The sequence below is a fragment of the Morus notabilis genome, unplaced genomic scaffold, assembly GCF_000414095.1.
Source record: "Morus notabilis unplaced genomic scaffold, ASM41409v2 Scaffold1292, whole genome shotgun sequence".
Lineage (NCBI taxonomy): Eukaryota > Viridiplantae > Streptophyta > Magnoliopsida > Rosales > Moraceae > Morus > Morus notabilis.
Window position 1 is genome coordinate 292,130 of NW_010361938.1, and position 19,340 is coordinate 311,469.

The 19,340-nt window shown below is 35.9% G+C and overlaps 3 protein-coding genes across 3 annotated transcripts; 1 reads left to right on the plus strand and 2 right to left on the minus strand.

Moving 5' to 3' along the window:
• The first annotated feature begins 6,017 nt into the window (after positions 1-6,017).
• On the plus strand, positions 6,018-9,146 carry LOC21397321 (pentatricopeptide repeat-containing protein At4g04370). Its single transcript, XM_024167436.1, has 4 exons — positions 6,018-7,908; positions 7,996-8,491; positions 8,703-8,811; positions 8,920-9,146. The coding sequence occupies exons 1-2, from the start codon at positions 6,018-6,020 to the stop codon at positions 8,256-8,258; spliced, it is 2,154 nt and encodes a 717-aa protein (XP_024023204.1). The 3' UTR covers positions 8,259-8,491; positions 8,703-8,811; positions 8,920-9,146.
• A 1,669-nt stretch (positions 9,147-10,815) lies between these two features.
• On the minus strand, positions 10,816-11,952 carry LOC21397322 (F-box protein At4g22390). The gene has a single exon (XM_010100872.1). The coding sequence runs from the start codon at positions 11,950-11,952 to the stop codon at positions 10,816-10,818; it is 1,137 nt and encodes a 378-aa protein (XP_010099174.1).
• Positions 11,953-12,464: 512 nt separating this feature from the next.
• Positions 12,465-15,013, minus strand: LOC21397323 (pyridoxal phosphate homeostasis protein). The gene is made up of 7 exons (XM_024167442.1): positions 14,662-15,013; positions 14,405-14,471; positions 14,253-14,299; positions 13,932-14,019; positions 13,051-13,184; positions 12,864-12,962; positions 12,465-12,761 (listed from the first exon to the last, which is right to left on the minus strand). The coding sequence occupies exons 1-7, from the start codon at positions 14,953-14,955 to the stop codon at positions 12,684-12,686; spliced, it is 807 nt and encodes a 268-aa protein (XP_024023210.1). The 5' UTR covers positions 14,956-15,013; the 3' UTR covers positions 12,465-12,683.
• Positions 15,014-19,340: the final 4,327 nt, after the last annotated feature.

Consider the following 19,340-nt stretch of genomic DNA (forward strand, 5'->3'; position numbering starts at 1 on the left):
TTCAATGTTTTCAGGTTGAAGAAGAAGAAGAAGACAACTCAAACAGAAGCTGAGAGTGGATCTTCGTCAATAAGTGCCAGTGGCAGCAGCGTTGGCAGCTTCAACGAGCTTATGGCGTACCTCAATGAAGGCTTAGTAGTCGACGATACTAGAGAATCGTTTGACTTAGTCCAATGGTGGAGGGCATATGCATTAACTTGGCGAATCCTAACTCGATTGGCAATGGATATATTTTCGATCACAGTCTCCACTATTTTATCAGAACAAGCCTTCAGTACGACAGGAAGAATACTTGAGGAATGCCGAAATGCATTGCAAAGGGACATTGTTGAAGCCTTGGTCTGCATTAAGGATTGGGATCAAGCCGATCAACGTTTACAGGATACAATTTCGCTGCCAAGCCAAGAATGGATCGATGAATTTAATCGATTAACATTTAATTTTGAAGACAACCTTCAGCTTCAAATTAAATTGTAAATTTATAATTTGTAAATATGTACTTACTTTTGACATTGTAATTGTATAACTTTATAAGTTTGTAAAATTTATAATTCGTCACAAAATGATTGCACACTTTTTTCCTTGCCAAGTTTTTATCCCAATTAGGTTTTTCTTGGTAAGATTTTTAACGAGACAATCATAAATTACGAATTTAAAAATTAATATACAAAATGAATTTATTAAATTGTGTTAATTATGTCTGTTGAATGTTGATTTTGATTTTTATATAATTTTAACACAAAATAACTTAATAATTATAAAAATTAAAAAAAATTTTAAAAAAATATTGGGTTATTCGGGCAGGCCCGGCCAGGTTCAGGTAGCCGAGTACAAGCCTGCGGCCCGTTGAAGGGTATTTTCGGGCTCGGGCGAGCGGCCCAAATTTTTTGGGCGGGTTGAGCTCGGACAAAAACTCGGTATTTTTAGACGGTCGCGGGCTGCCCGTCCAAAGTTCTAGCACTAGTTCCATATATAGATATACGTATATATATTCATATAAATTATATAAATATGGGTCATTCCTTGCCCATAAGTAACTTCTCTAGAGTCAAAAAAAATCCCAGCAAATCATTCCAAAAAAAAAAAAAAAAGAGAAAATCCTCATAAATCCAAATTTCTATTTTTTCCACCTTCCATACTCTCTTTAACATGGAATCATCAAACGATATTCCTTATGATGTCATTCTTAATGAGATTCTAACAAGAACCTCAAAAGAAACTCTTGAAAGATGTAAAGCTGTTTGTAAGAGATTGAAAGAAGACACTTACCGCTCAAGTTTCACCAAACTCTTCCTTCAAAGAACGAAAACGGTATCCGGTTTCTTCATCCAAAGCATGAGAAGCAACCAACGTTCATCCACTTTTATGTCCATGGATGCTAAATCCAAACTTTCTCTCAGCTTCTTACCAAGCAATTTCAAGATTGAAGCGTCTAACAAGCAAGGTCTTCTTCTCTGCAAGATAGAGAAATTTACGAAATCAATAATTCCTTAATACATCGTCTGCAAGCCCACAACGCGACAATGGCGGAAAATACCTATTCCAAAGACGCGGTACTTCACTCGAAAAACCGCCATGGTTGTGTTGGGATCAAACCCTTTGTGGTTCAAAATTACTAGGTTTTCATAGCCCAAGAATCCTTGTACAATTCATAAGTATGTAGTACTATTTAACACCCTAAGATGCGAGATTTTTGATTCGAAAACTTGGTCACGGAAGTGCTTACCAGAGAACGTCATGTTTCCTTATGGCGAGACCTTGGATTTCAAGCATTATATGGTATGAATGTCTTGTTGGTTTCCGAATAGAATTTGGATGCGGAAGCGTGGGGATAGCGGATCAAGTATAACAAAAATTTTCATAAAATCTTTGAGATACTCTATAGATTATATTAATTTATGCACGAATAAATTAATCACATTAATTAATTTATTAAGAACTCAATTAGGAATAATACTTGGCGGTCGATTAGGATGATAACTTGAGTTCTATGACCTCGAACAATCCTTGCTCTAAAGCCTTGTGTTTAGAAAATCAATGTCTTCTACGTCAATTCTTAGAATCTACGAAGACGTGTGTGGGGGCACACCTGAAACAAAACGGGTTAGAATAAACACTCAAATTTCCACAAACACTAACGCATGCACGATGTGGAATTTTTGGAGAAAAATATTTTTCCTCTCACTCTATAGAGAATTTTGGCCACACTTAGAAAAATTGGTCAAAAATTGTGTCTCACAATTTTCTATCATTCTCTTATTTATAGAGTAGAAGTCAAACTTCTAGAAGGAATCCAATCTTTATCTCTAAGATAAAGCTCGTTAATTATCTCCTATTTGAATTTGGAACAAAATCTCCTATTCCTTATCCTTAATGTGGCCGGCCATGCATAGGGATTCTCATCCCTATGTGGCGCTAATTACAGAGAAGGAAGGAAGAGAAAATCATCATTTATCCTGCAGTCCAATTTTAATTCAAATTCAAATTTCAATTTAAGTCAAACTTAAATTAATTTGAATTCTAAATTGAACAACTTATCAAATAAGTTTAAAAGAATAAATTTAAATTATGTTCACAATTCAAATTCAAATTTAAATAATAATTAATTCTCAATTAATTATTTTTGAGTGTTTAATTTTAGAATTTCGTAATTCTAAAATTCCCATTTTACCCTTTGTGTTTGGTAGAATTACAAGGACGATGCGGGGACTAATGGACCTATAATCCCGAGCTCCAATAAAATTAATAATTAATTAAACACTTTAATTAATTAATTAATTCCATTAATTCTAATAGTTACTCCATTATAAACTTAGAATTGCACTCTCGTAATTATACACATAAATTACTTCTAAATTGTGAGGTGTCCATTTGATATAGTCACTGCATATAGATCAATCTTCCATAAATAATTCATAATTAGAGCTAGGTAGAATCCGTTAACCTCTCTAATTATATCTTCATCCTTGAGTACCATTGATTCTCTAATGGATAGTGATTCATAAAACACATTCATGAACCAGAACGCTCTTACTAATCCAAGTACCGAATCAACACTCAAGAGAATTATTTATCTGTTTCTTTCTCAAGAAGGAATAGATTCCATCTCGTATAATAACATTCTCGGCTACCTATTTCATCATGTCTCTAAAATACAAGGAATAGGATTCAGGGTCTCGGAATCCGTACCGAGTAAATCAAAAGACACAAATCCATAAATAGGAGTTTGTTAAGAACTCATGATTAAGATCATTCTATATATGACCATTCGGTAGACTCAATTAGAATTTCTATACTTAACGAAAATTATTAGAAATTCATATTGTGTCTGTGTCCCTGTTCCACATAATCTCATTATGCGTAATACACTCATTTAATATCTTGCTATATTAATAGTGCGGATAGCACCGTTTCATTCTAAATAGGAATGACATGTATTAATAATGTTTTAATTAAAGATTCCAAACTTTAATTAAATTCATTACGAACATCTCTTTTTTATTATTATCCTTAAACATTATCCTCTCGCATATAACGCTTATATACAATGTTTAGGGTCACATAAATAATCATGAAATTTTCATTGATATTCATAAAATATTCACAAATATATACACATAAAATGATGAATAAAATCTTTTATTAAATAAATAATAAATATCCTATCACATTTCATGATTTTAGGACACCATTCCCAACACGTCTGGCCCTCTTCATTCACTCACAACCGAGAAGAGGATTTTTGCCTTCAATTTTGAGAGAGAGAGTTGGGAATCTTTGCATTACCTTATCCATTATGTGAAGATTATTGCAAACGTTATAACAACATAAATCTTGTGGAGTGTGAAGGAAAGTTGGGCTTGATTTGTATGGCTAGAGAAGAAGAATGCATGGAATTGTGGGTTGTTGAAGATTATTATGGTCAAAGAACGTGGACAAAGAGAATCGAGCTTAGCCCTGAAAGGCTCATGAGAGAGGAAAGGCATATTTCTCCTGAGGCGTGTTGCACTAATGTAAGAGTGTTTCCAAAGTTATATTCTACGATTTTCAAACTTCCATTTCAGAGATTAACGTGAAGTTGGAAGACCTTATATTAGGTGATGAATTTTTTCCGGTGGATTCTGATTGGGAACCACTTGAGTTCTTGGACGTGATCTGTTCAAAAAGATTAACAACAAGGTCATAATTATTTGTTCTTTTCGCGGCTATTAGGCCTTGTTTCTTCCATAATTTTGCTTTTCATTTTCTTGTTAATCGTATTTAATATTCATAAAGCTAATGCGTATTGAATGTTTCCATCAAATGCTGATTGCGCTTCTCTCCTAATGGTTATGGTTATTATAAGCACAGACAATGAATGGTATTGAATTAGGACATGCATATTTTACAAGTGATATTTAAAAAAACAACAGACCATTTGCGTGATTAATCTAGTGATTTTTATGTAAACATGTGATATATATACATATATATATATATATATATATATATTCTTTACTAAAAAAAAAGGAAACACGTGATTAGACTCATTCTAGAATTGGAGTAAAATCCAATGGCTATATGTGGTTAGATTTATGATGGGTCCCACTATTTTCAGAATTTGAGGTAGAGTCGAGCGCACATGATAAGTGGCTGTGCACTACTACAACGACGTCGTTGGATTAATATGTTTTGAAACGACTTGCGTTTACTCGGATTTGCTTTAAAAATAAAATAATAAAAAAATTTGTTTGATGTTTACAATTTCCATTAACTACTTGGCCAAGAAGACCCTGTTCAACATAACATTTCATCGGATAAGATGCGGCAGATCACGTCGACGCCGGAGAAGAAGCTAAAAATCAGATCTGTGCGCCAAACGAGAAAAATGCGACGAAACTTGAACGGAAATAAATAATTTTCGCTGAAGAAGATGAGGCAAATCAGATCTATGCACCAATGAAGTAGTAGAAGACGAGATCGGCATCGGAAATTTATAAAATTGGATTTTTCAGTGCTTCTCTGATATTATTCATCATGACTTGCAGGTGTATATATACAAGGAAAAAAAAATCAAATCTCCCAATCTATGGGCTAATACCATATTTGTAGAGATCCTGAGCTGGATTACGATCGATATATATATATATATATATATATATGGAAAAAAATTAATCATTGTTGACTTGCTCGTTAACAGATTTGGCGACCTCGGTGATTGATCATAATTTTTTTTTTTTCAAAATTAAGATTACCTAGTAAAAGACTATGGTTTCTTGATTTTTCTTTTACCTCAGTCACAATTTTTTTCGTTCTTTTCTACAGAAGAAAGTTCGTGACCGCATTTTCAAAAAAAAAAAAAAATCGTGACTGCAAAGCTGTCGTGGCGGTGGGGACTTCGTGCTGTCGTAAGAGGAGGAAGGATTCTTTGTGCCGGCACCGTTGGGTTCTTTGTGCAGGTGCCGTTGTCGGGGAAGGGACTTAATGGAGCTCCAAATGTATTCTTATTTTGGATTTTTTTTAAAGTTTTGATTTTGAATTTTTGATAAAATCTGGTGTCTGAGGGTCCATGTAAGTTTGTTTAGGAATCACCGTGGATAATGATTTGTGGGCTATCATTTACATACCCTACCAGTAAGGCAAAAGCATGGCTCCTACCATTGACATGCCTAAATTTTATTTGTATTAATTTTAAATCTCGTTTATTTTGTGAATTTAAATTTAAATTTTAAATTTTATTATAGTAAATTTTTTTTAAAAATAATCATATTTAATTTTTAATAATAATAATAAATTTTCATATAAAATTATATTTTAATTTAAATTAAAAATTTTAATCAACGAATTAAATTAACTTTTAATTATTACCTTCAAGCAACCGTTACTAACGGATCACCTTCACTTTCATAAAGTAAAATAAACTGTATGACCATCCTCGAGAATGTGTCTCCTGTTTGAGTTGTGTTATTATCATGTCTGGACAAACATTGGACTGATTTTCTCGAATCTGATTTAACGTATAACTGTTTATCTCTAGCATGGTAATGAACCCTTTGTACTTGAATGCTCTGAAACCATCACAAACCGCAAAAACGACATCGACAAGATCATTCAACGCCATAATCAACCGCCTCTCGTCCCAAGCATCTCACCATGAAGTTCTCATCACCTTCTCTTCCATGCTCCAATCCAACACCCCTCCGGACACTCATACCTTCCCTAGTTTGTTCAAGGCTTGCGCTTCTCTCCACCTGTTTCCGCTCGGCATTTCCCTCCATCAATGCGTCGTTGTTAATGGGTTTTCCTCAGATCCTTACGTCGCTTCTTCTTTGGTTAGCTTTTATGCGAAGTTCGGGTGCGTCGGGAATGCTCGAAAAGTGTTCGATGATATGCCTGAGAGGAACATTGTTCCTTGGACTTCCATTATTGGATGCTATTCGTGTACAGGCGATGTTGATCAAGCGGTATTGTTGTTTAGTGAAATGAGGCACCAAGGATTTCAGCCTAGTCCTGTTACATTGTTAAGCTTGCTCCCGGGCGTTTCGGAGCTTGCCCATGTGAGGTGTTTGCATGGTTGTGCTGTTTCATATGGTTTTGAGGGCAATGTTAGTTTGATGAATTCCATATTAAGTGTGTACAGTAAATGTGGAGGCATTGAGGACGCAAGGAGCTTGTTCGAATTCATGACTGGGAAAGACATCGTTTCATGGAATTCTTTGATGTCGGGCTATGCCCAGTGTGGGAACTTCACAGAAGTATTTCAGCTTTTCTATAGAATGAGAGATGAAGGTATAAGGCCTGATAAACAGACTTTTGGTTCGGTTGTATCTGCGAGTGCGACACAGAGTAACTTTAAATTGGGAAAATCAGTGCACGGGCAAATTTTAAGAGCTGGGATTAAATTGGATAGTCATATTGAAACCTCACTTGTAACTATGTATATGAAACGTAGAAGTATTGATGCTGCTTTTAAGATATTTGAGCGGATGAAATACAAGGATGTGGTTTTGTGGACGGCAATGATCTCGGGACTTGTACAAAATGACTGTTCAGACAGGGCACTGATAGTTTTCTGTCAGATGATAAAATCAAGAATGCAGCCATCTACTGCTACCGTGGCCAGTGCGCTTGCAGCTTGCGCAAAACAGGGTTCTTTTAATGTAGGAACATCTATTCATTGTTATGTTTTAAGGCAAGGAATAGCTCTAGATACCCCTGCCCAAAACTCTCTCATTACCATGTACGCAAAGTGTGGGCATTTGAATCAAGCTCGTACGATTTTTGCAAGGATGGGGAAAAGAGATTTGGTTTCTTGGAATGCTATGGTTGCTGGATATGCTCAAAATGGGCATTTAAGTGAGGGCCTCTCCTTCCTTTCTGAGATGAGAGAAACTCTTCAGAAACCGGATTCATTAACCGTTGTGTCTCTCCTCCAAGCTTGTGCTTCTATAGGAGCCCTCCATCAGGGAAAATGGATTCACAGCTTTGTTATCAGGAGTTGTCTTAGACCCTGCATCTTGGTGGACACAGCACTGGTTGACATGTACTCAAAGTGCGGTGACTTGGAAATGGCTCAAAAGTGTTTTAATGAAATGTTGGAGCATGACCGGGTCTCGTGGGGCACAATGATCTCTGGATATGGCTGTCATGGCAAAGGAGAGACTGCTTTGAGACTGTATACAGAGTTTCTGCGTGCTGGGATTGAACCAGATCAAGTGATTTTCCTCACAGTTCTTGCAGTTTGTAGTCATAATGGGCTTGTCAACCAAGGTTTAAGCATATACCAGTCCATGACCAAAGATTTTGGTATAGCACCAAACCTTGAACACCGTGCTTGCGTTGTTGATCTCCTCAGTCGGGCTAGGAGGGTAGAGGAGGCATATGAATTCTACAAGAAGACGTTTCCAGAACCTGTAGTGGATGTGCTAGGTATACTTCTTGATGCTTGTCGGGCTAATGGTAATGATGAACTTGGTGAAATTATTGCGAGAGATGTTCTCATGTTGAGACCTGCAGATGCTGGAAACTATGTGCAATTGGCACACAGCTTTGCGGCAATGGACAGATGGGATGGTGTTAATGAGGCATGGACCCAAATGAGGTCTCTCGGCTTGACAAAACTTCCTGGATGGAGCTATGTTGAATTACATGGTACAATTGAGACATTTTTCACAAGTCACAATTCACACCCTCGACTTGAGGAGATAGTGTTGACGTTGAAAACTTTAAGGACTGAAATGAGGAAACTGGGCCATAATTCTGACCAGCCAGATGCGTGAATGTTCTGAAGAACCCTCTACGGCTTACATCAAATGGATTGCAAAATGGCCCAAAAATTATGTTGATAAAAGGCCTAAAGCTTTTTGCAGAAACTGTCAATACAGTAGTAAAAATACCATTTTTTGTGTTATGGGATGTTCGAAAAGAGAGTTAAAAAAAAAGTGTTGTGGGGATTTTGCTATCTTTCAAATCCTAATAAGAAAATCCAGTTATGAAAATTCGAAGAGTTGAGGTATGGATGGTAACTGTCTCCTCTTCTACTATTTTTTTTCCTTCTTTTCGGATTGAAAACTGAATATGTGATCCGGAGTAATTCTATATAGTTACCCGATGTAAATTGTAACAGGTGGAATTTAAGCGACAAAGTGAATGATCATCATATCATGTTGCGTTTTTTTGAAAGATTCGGTCTAGAATCATACATAATAGGAATTTTTTATCAGGCTCCTCTTCGATGACTGCCAAGTTCAGGCCAATGAAAGTCTACATTTATCACATCAAAGAAGGTAGTTTAACTGACATTCTCAAAGACTCATTGAATATACTATATAGGTAAGTCACATCACACATGACAACACTCCTACTGATTGTGCTATGTTGTTGTTGGGACATTTTTGCTCATCTTCTTACTTGTTTTTATGCTCATAATTGTATTCGAAGTGGCAGCGGTTAAGGATTTACAATCAGACTGTTGGAAGCAAAAACCGAAACTGCTATCAACCTCTAATATTGATTACATAGTAGTTGGAGGAGTATGTTATAGTGCCACTAGTTGGAGGAGTGTGTTAAGGATTTACAATCAGCCGAACCCTGTTATAGTGCCATTGGAGGAGTTCTCTCCGTTATTAGGTAAGGGGTGCGTTTGTATTGTCGAGTCATGTGAGTAGCACCCGATTCTTGACTCTGATTTTATCCTGTATCTTAGCCCTTTAGTGGCTTTTTATTGAATAGATGTTTTTTTTTTTGGTATTCATCAGGGATGTGGTTTTCGAGCTTGTAGTATTTCATAAATGGGGAATAGCTCATGGGAGCTTAAACCCTCAAAACATTTTGCTTCTCAACAGATAACGTTTGTTTGCAAAGCTAGCTGTGGTAATCATTCTTATTTAGTTATCAATAGCACAAAACACTATTTATAAATGTAATATGGTAAATGAATGCAGCTTCTATATGAGTATACCTGATTTGAATGAACGAGTTCTTAGTAATGCCTTTTCTTTTTTTTTTTTTGGGTGAAGTAAATTTCGTGTTTGTTGATTCAATTTCCTAAAACTGCTAACTTACGCAAAAAGAAATATGATTTTTGGGTATAGGTTTAGGATGTGGTATATTAGATTGGGAAACACCAGAACAACTTCTGGGTGAGAGGCAATCAGCTGCTGGGGACGTTTAATTTTGGTTGTGTACTTTTCTTCTGCATAAGTAGGGGTGATCATCCTTTTGGTGAGATTAGAGATGAACGTTTTCAGAATATTGAGGAGAATAAGAGGAAACTTTCTCGGGTCAAGTATTTACCAGAAGTTATTCGTCTCCTCTCTAATTTGTTAAATCCTGATCCAAAAAGGTATGAGGTCTTTAACATCAATTCCTCTATCATTTTGGAGCTGTTTGGCATTTAATGTATGATTCTTTTGATGATATGAAGGTCTTACCAGCAAGCACCTCTGAGCATATAGTTTTGAGGTTTCCGAAAAGCTTGTGTTTGAACCTTATTGTTCGTAACAACTTTAATGTCTTTTTATTTATATAGCAATCTAGTTGGTAGGACTATAATCTTATTATGGAGGTAATGTTGGTCGATACCCTTTAAGACTCGACGGTTAATTCTACCAGGGAATGGCAAATGTTAGATCAAGTTTATCTTTTCACTTGTGATTATAAATGTAATATGGTAAATGTTTTTTTTTTTTTGCATGTGTTTGGTCTGTGTTGTGCACTCAAATTTTTTTTTTCTTTCAAAAATGGTATTTATCCCATAGGATAACACCCAATCAATCTCACCTACCCATCTAGTAAAATCCACCTTGTGTGAGTAGCGGATAAATAGGAGTGCCCTTTTTCTTTTTATCTCGACACAAACTATATAAACTCAAGACATCTATAGTTGGTTCGATTAGGGATGTCCAGTTCCTTTAGGTTTTGTATATTTGTCTTTCGAGTTCTTTCTTTCTTTCTTTCTTTTTCGGTCGAAATATAATTGCGTCGTGATTTCTTCTTTTCAATCAATTCAATTACTTATATTTTCATACTTTAGAAACATACTTAACTGAAGGAAATACCGAAATATGTAAGTTTCAAACTGAGTAATTAATTTAAATTTGATCTCTTGCACGAGATGTGACTATCGGGCAAGAGGAAAGGTGGGTGTGACTTCATTCCCGGAGAAGAAGCAATGACGGTATTTGGAGAATAAGCAATTTAAATAAAAAATAAAAAATAAAAACAAAAGAAGAAAAAACTTTATTTGAATACAATTAACAAGAAAATAAAAAGAGAAAAAAAAAAAAAAAACAAATTAAGGAGAAAACGAGGCCTAATAGCTGTGAAGAGAACTAATTATGAGCTTGTTGATAATCTTTTGGAATAGACGTCCAAGAACTCGAGAGGTTCCCAATCAGATTCAATCGGGAAAAATTCGTTATCACCAAGTAATAAAAGATTTTCCATCTTCACAATTTCTGAAGTGGACGTTTGAAAATTGTATAATACGACTTTGGAAAGACTCTTCATTAGTGCAACATCATTATTAGACAAAGCCTCAGGAGAAATATGCCTTTCCTCCCTCATGAGTCTTTCAAGGCTAATCTTGTGTCTCTTTGTCCACGTTCTTTGGCCATAATATTCTTCAACAACCCACAATTCCATGCATTCTTCTTCTCTAGCCATACAAATCAAACCCAACTTTCCTTCACACTCCACAAGATGTATGTTGTCATAACGTTTGTAATAATCATCTTCACATAATGGATAAGGTAATGCAAAGATTTCCCAACTCTCTCTCTCAAAATTGAAGGCAAAAATCCTCTTCTCGGTTGTGAGTGAATGAAGAGAGCCAGACGTTGATACCACATAAGGCTTTAAATCCAAGGTCTCGACATAAGGAAAGATGATGTTTTCCGGTAAGCACTTCCATGACCAAGTTTTGGAATCAAAAACCTCGCATCTTAGGACGTTAAAGAGCGTAGACTTGTGAATTCTACAAGGATTATTGGGCTCCGAAAACCTAACAATTTTGAACCGCAAAGGGTTTGAACCCAACACAACCATGGCGGTTTTTCTAGTGAAGTACCGCGTCTTTGGATTTGGTATTTTCCACCATTGTTGCGTTGTGGGCTTGCAGACGATGTATTGAGGAATCATTGATTTCGCAAATTTCTCTATCTTGCAGAGAAGAAGACCTTGCTTGGTAGACGCTTTAATCTTCATATGTCTTGGTAAGAAGCTGAGAGAGAGCTTGGATTTAGTGTCCATGGAGATAAAAGTACATGAACGTTTGTTGCTTCTCAATGTTTGGATGAAGAAACCGGAGACTGTTCTTGTTCTTTGGAGGAAGAGTTTGGTGAAACTTGAGTGGTAAGTGTCTTCTTTCAATCTCTTACAAACGGCTCTACATCTTCCTACAGTTTCTGGGGAAGTTCTTGTTAGAATCTCATTGAGAATAACATCAAAAGGAATATCGTATGGTGAATCCATGTCAAACGAATGAGTATGGAAGGTAGAAGAGAACTGAGAATCTGGTGAATTTTTTTGGACTCTGGAGAAGTGACTAATGGATAAGGATACACGCATACATATATATATATATATATATATATATATATGGGAGATAGAGAGAGAGAGGACCAACTGTAATTGGACTCAAACTAGGAAACATCTAATTATAATAATGATTATCTCTTTTTCTTTTTCGAGAGTTTATTTGAGGTAGTTATTATTTCGGACTACTAGTCCTAGTCGTTGTAGAAGTCCTATATCAAATTTCAAAAAGTCTAGGGTATGCCCTTATATACAAACACACAAGAAACTTTTATTGAAAAGGGAAAATCACTAGCTTGGTTTTAGACCTGAAAACAAACTTCACACAAGCAACGACATGTCGTTGAACAAATCAAGGACATAAAAACTCGACTGACATGCCGTTTTTCCAACTTAAATGATAAAAAGATTTTAAACGGCAATTGACACGTCGTTTCAGAAATTAAATGGGGCAATATAATTGTAATATATTTGATCCGAGACTATCATGTCGAGTAACCTCTCTCTAGTTTACAATACATTTGACCTATGGTTATAGAAAAATATTTATTCAAGTTGATTTCGTCGGTTGAAGTAATAAAAGAAAATCAACTCACAATTTCACCATCATATCGAATAAAGTTTGAATTACACCCTGACTTCATCACCCTTAAACTGCCACTATGAGTCTATGATTGTTTCTTCGGATATTCCCTTGGCCCAAATATTGTAGATCCAATTCTCACGTTAGTGCTGCCCATTTCAATCTGCAAAACCATCAAAGCTTTACTAAGTTTTTCAAAAACAAAAAATTAAGGTGATGATTGGGGAATACTAAATGAACAACGTAGCAATAGATTGATTCTCACAGCAAGCTCAAAGTCTCCAGACATGCCCATTGATAGCTCACACTGCTCTTCAGCTATTCCGAGTGCCTTACAGACCTCGCTTCTGCAGTTTGCTAGTGTCTGACAAGACCATACTTTTAATTAAGTTCGAGAAAGATGCAACGACTGAATTAGTCATGAAATTACATTTAATCTGTAAGAGTATTACCTTGAAATTTTCTGGGGTTGATGTGTAGTCCAGCATGCCAATTGTCATTAGCCCACAAAACTCGAGATTTGGACATCCCAAACTAACATGCTTTGCAAGCTCCACACATTCAGACGGCTCAACACCAGATTTTGCTGCAATAAGTAAGCAGAAATCAGATATTATTTTAAATTAAGATTTGAAGGGTAACCAAATTGTGTAGGTAATATAATAAGAAAATGTTGGACTTCAAGATTCAGTAGTCGTTATTTGAAAAAGACAAGTAATCTGCACCAGTTCAGGAAAATTAAATAGAGAAAAACAACTGTATGCTTCTAACTCCAAGACCATAGAGCAGGATATGAAAAAAGTTGCGGACAGAATCAACTGCTGTCGCCAAAACACCAGCATTGTGAATATGGTTTAAGGAAAAAAAAAAAAAAAGAGCTATAGAAGAATTATATGTCAGAATAAACTATACAGAGGATTTGAGCCCAAAAAAAAAATAGAAACAGAAGAGAATATGTTAACATATTCTTTCAAACAAGTGATTGGGAATCTGTTTTGTAACCAAATGCTACGGAAAAGCATAAGCCAAGGGGGATTTGGTAACTAGCATCTTATTCCAGAATTTGCATTTAATTTTGAAAAATGTAGACTATGATCATTGGTGATGCAATTATCATATATGCGGCAATGCATAAAAACTGCCATATAGCAGAGTAGGAACCAATTATTCTGCAAAGCAAATTCTTATTTACTGAAACGCATATATTTGTTGATGATGATAAATACCAGAGCTTTTTTATTTTCTTTATGTTGCAGGAAGTAATTCCAAAATCTTGGAAATGCGTAAAATTCCACATATGAAGAGTCTAGAATACATGATTAAGTGAACTCACACTCTTCCCCACTGGTATTAACTTGGACCAGGACCTTCAAAGGCTTTCTCCCCATGCTTCCAACAAAGCGATTAAGTTGATTTGCAATCTGCACACAAAGTGAAGATGCTCAGCTAAGCATATACCGTACAGTACAAGGGAAAAAAAATCCTTTTTGAACACACAGAATCTTGTAAGCGCCGAAACCTTATCAAGAGGAAAAAGTTGTGTATTCTAGTATTCTTACTACAAAATAAAGCAAAGATAGTTCATTTTACATGAAACCACAAGTAAGCATTAAAACCTATGAAAACATAACAATTTCTCAGTAAAAATCTTTACCTTCTCGTCATCCACACTCTCTACCATCGCAAGGTTCGGTACACCGGCTGTGAAAAATTACAATTGGACAAAATCAGTACAAAAACCTCAAAATTTTGCTCATTGAAAATCTTTGATGACCTGCTTCATTCAAGAGAGGGATCTGATCTTACTTAGAAGCATTTTGACCTTATTGCTCTGCAAATTTCCGATGAAGTGCCACTCGATATCCTCCGGAAGCTGCAATTTTCGCAATCCAGAGAAAAAAAAAAAAAAAATCAGCCGTGATTTGCAGAACCAGAAACAGTATTTCAAGCTCTGAATTTTTGTACTCCGATCAGTTCGAAACCAAACAGAAAGAGTGAAAAAAGAAAATCAGAAGTGTCGTTAGAATCGACGCGCCCAATCGGAAAGGAAATTACGACCTGACCTGAGGGGCTTTTTCGACGATCTCCTGGACGTAATTCTCGCCGAAGCAGCGGTGGCCGGCGTCGTAGACCTGGCTGATGAGAGAGACGGGCTTGGTTTTGCTCACAGCCACGACTCGGATCGTTTGGGACCCGCGGCCGGAGCACTCGGCGGCCTGGTTGACGCGGTGGAGGACCGAGCGGAGCGCTGCGGCGGCGACGCCATCCATGGCGGCGGAAGTGGCCATGTTGGACTCGTCTTTCTCCACCACAACCTCTTTATCGTTATCCCTCTTTGCTGGCTCCAGATTGTTCATCTGACAGCGAAGGAACGGGAATACGGTGCGTTCCAGTTCTGTTGGATTCCAGAGTCCGAGAGCCTGAGCGACGACAGGCGTTTTGCATTCTGCTCATATATACTTGACGCCGGTGGAAACGAAGTCGTTTGTAAAATATGGAAACGACGATGTTTATGCTGCTTTTGCCTAATAATATCTTCATTTTTTTTTTCTTTTTTTAATAATTTTGTAAAATGTATAATTATCATAATTGTACTCTTATTTTCTTATTAAGGTTTTATCTTACTGAATTTTTCTTTAAAAGATTTTTCTTTAATAGATTTTTATTTAATGAGGTAATCATAAATAAAATATCCATTTTCATATTTTCATTAACTATTTAAACTTATATATTTATCAACTTGTTTAAAAATTCAAAAATAAAAAATAAAAATTGCATGCTTAGATGGGCTTGCCCATCTAAACTCATGATGGGCCTTGAGTGGGCCAGCCCATTCAAGGCTCATGGCACGGCCCATCCTGACCCGCTGCACAGCCAGCCTAGCCCACGTAAAATTGGCCCGTGGTGTAGGTTGGGCAGAGATCATTCTTATACGGACCGGCCCGGCCCGGTTCACAAAATTTGTGGGCTGGGCCCGCCCAGCCCGCGTGGGCCTAAGGAGAACGGGTCGAGCCGGGCCGGCTCGCTCTTGCATCTCTAATAAATGGAATAAAATTATTTGGTGTCATATATAATTAAATATTATTATCACTGGTGTGTCTAAATTTTAAAATCATTCCCATTTTATCTACTAAAGTTTAGAAACTTTCAATTTTCTTCTTAAATTTTAATAAATTGTTCCCATTTTAACTCTTCTGTTATAACTCACTTTCCTGTAGTCACGTAGTTTTTTTTTTTTAATTTATGCTAAAAAATAACATATAAAAACCACATGAAAACACTTAACTTTCTCTTTTTCTGTCTGAATTTAATAGAAATTTTCACCAGAAGACTTAAATGGGACAAATACAAAAAGCATGAAGTAAAGTGAAAAATTTTAGAGTTTAAGAGGCCATAAAGTTGAAATGAACTCAAAGTTCATGGACACTAATAAGATCAATTCATCATTAATTGATAAATAATTTATTTAATTGTAACGTTTTTTTTTCCTGAAGAATTGTTAAGAATTTAGTCACTAAACAGGACGTACGACTTGTTCTATTAAGAGAGAGAGAGAATATGTTCTCTTTATTGATTCCTCTTGAGTAATCTTTTTGTTGGAATTTGATTTTTCTCACATAGAATATTGCTGAAGTTAGTTAATCCTTCTCCTCACGTTTGTCTTTCTAGTTTCTTCCAATTTGATCCCTCTTCGGTAATTTCGATATTGGAGCAGCTCACCCACATGGTTATAAGGAATGTTAGTTGAAATGAATATCATGATTTTTAAATTGATACACTATTAGATGCAAAATTAATAGTAATTTAGGGAGATGAAGTGTACATATTGCTGTTCAATCGGATTGCCTCGCCAAATATTTTTGATCTAACCCATCTAAGAATTTCCAATGATATAACAATTAATCCCAAAACTCCAAGTATCCCCACATAAATCCATTTCCAATTTGTAGCATGTCTTTGATCCTTGATCCCTTGGAATATTTCCGCTATAATCAGAGCGATTAACACATAGCCAAGAAAATGATGGCATATCACCCATCCTTTGCGGTAATAGTGCTCTTCCCCTTGCTCTAATTTCTTTGGCTGCCAAGTAAAGGCAAGCATCTGGAATATATATACATATATATATATATATATATATATATATATATATATCAAGATATGTTAAACAAATTTAATAATTAGAGAAAATTATTAAAGATGCTAATCAATATGTAAAAAGTAATTGATTAATTCTTAAACTCACCTGTATAGTTGTGAAAGTGAATATAATGATACCAAGAATTCTATCTGGTTTATCAGCATGTAATTGCTTGGGAGAAGTAATTCCTGCCAATATTCCAATAAGCCATCCGATTGTGCCCAAAACATATCCAGTGCTTTGAAACATTATGTGAAAAGAGTACCACTCATTCCACTGCATGGGATATTTTTGAAAATACCTTGCAATAACCACCCCAACAGGCAACAAAGTTCCCCATCCTACGATAATTAGGATTCTATGTGCCTGTATATAGTCATCAACGTAACAAGCTTTTAATTTATATTATTCAAAATCCTATATTTTAATTAAGAGCCCAAAATTATGAATGAGTAAAATTGGCTACAAGACTCTAAAACTTCAAAATCGTAGAAATTTTAAAGATTTAAAAGTGTACGTTTTTTTCAAGCTAGCTTTCGATCAATCTTACGGATTTTAGATGCCGGTGGTGTGGGGTGCTTCGTCCATGCCATGATCGGAGATTCGTCGTGACATCTGTGTCTTCAACTCTTTGATCAACCGAAGAATCGTAATGAGCAACAAGCTGCATTTTAGGTTCCATGAATGAAGAGGCTTGGGCACGGATGCAATGGAGGAGAATTATCGAACTGAAAATTATGAGGCAATAAGTAGTCATATATAACTCATATGGCCTCTAAATGATCTCTTTCTTTCTCTGGGAAATAATTAGGGTTTACCAAAAAATGTTCAACTTCAAGAGGCTGCTCGATGGATTGATGACTAACAATTCCATATTTATAACATAACAAGATGCAAGTAAATTGAAATCTGATAGAATGTGTATTCGAAAAAGAAAAATAGGAAAAGAAGAAGAGATCGAATGTTTTATATATAATATTTGGGCTCATGATGATCTAACGTACAGAATATTGTCGATTATTAATATTATGAATCGAAATCTTTTAAGTACTATTTGGCAGTTCATGAGAATATGTTCTTTCCTTGCTATATTGGGGAATCATTACTGTCTTGTTTTAAGAGATGTTGAATAATCAGATTTTATTCGCCATCGTTTTCTTTTATTTCCTTTCCTACTTTCCGTATTATACCGGCATACATATATAAATTATTACGACATGCTTTTACTTTTTGGTTCCAAATTTTAGGTTCTTGTTAATACTAATTAATCAATTTATCGTTCATGGGGAATCTAAGACCCTCAAAACTGAGCAACTCATGACAGGCTTACCTCGCAGCAAAAGTTTTACTTTTAGGTGGAGAAAGAGGAGTAACGGTAGAGATTTAAGGAACTTTTCCTAGTCTTTTTACACCAAGTAGTATGCCATTATTTAGACATTTTATTATAGAGATCTGCATATGATTAACTGCAAATTTAAAATTTAAAATATAAAGAAATTACCAATTAGAGAGTGCAAGAACATCATATATTATTTTTCAAAACTATAGTATGTAAAATTTAAAAGTTTGCAATTAATTGTAGTTTTTTTTTTTTTTTTTTTTTCCTTTAAAGAAGAGATTATAAAAGGAAAGGCCACATACGTAGTTACATGAATTCTTCTCAAAGTGGATTGTACATAAATTCATATCACTACTATAGAGATGAAAGTTCGGGGCGCCCAGTCTGGGCCTCATAGCACGGGCTGGGCCGGACTTAAAAAGATGAGGGTTGGCCCAGTCCTAAAGTCCGACAGGTCTAGCACCAGGCGGGCCTGACCCAAAATTCACAAAGTATTTTTAAGAAAAATTTAAAAAAAGATGTATTCTAACTGGACCGACCCAGCCTATATAAGGTCTCAGGCTTGAAGCCCAGACCCGACCCGGCACAGCCCGAGAGTTAGGGCCGAATACTTAAGCAGGCCAAGCCGAACATTTAAGCGGGTTGGGCCGGGACTAGGCTAACAATGCCAGACTTTAGACTGGCCCGTTTAATCCGGCTTAAACTTACAACTCTAGATCACTGTAACACTTCCAAATTGAACGTATGACTTATACATGGGAACGAGGTGGCTTACCATCCCGCCAAGCTTTCAATGGTTAACTAATTGGAGTTGTTCACTTAACTTAGCGGCCATATATATGCATAAGTTAAGACATCTCTCCCACTGAGGGAGAAAAAAACAAATAGCAAAACAAAGAATGAAGCTTGGCGCAATTAGCAACCAAAATTTCGGGCGTGTGTTAATTTTGTTGAATTATTTTGTGCTTCTTCAGCCAAAAAGAATCATTTTTTACCTCGAATTAATGAGGGATACAGATCCTCTAGACGTGTAACGACTTTTCTTCCTATCCAATCAAAAGATTTCTTTTAATAGAAATCAAGTGATATGTAAGCAGTCTTACGAATTTAGACCACACACACAAAAAGCCATACGAACCCAAACTAAAAACCCCCAAGCCATATCAATAATTCTTCACTCCTATAGCATTCCTCCACCAAAAACTATAATCGCATCTAACATAATTTTTTTTACATATATAATAGCAGCCATGAAACTATTA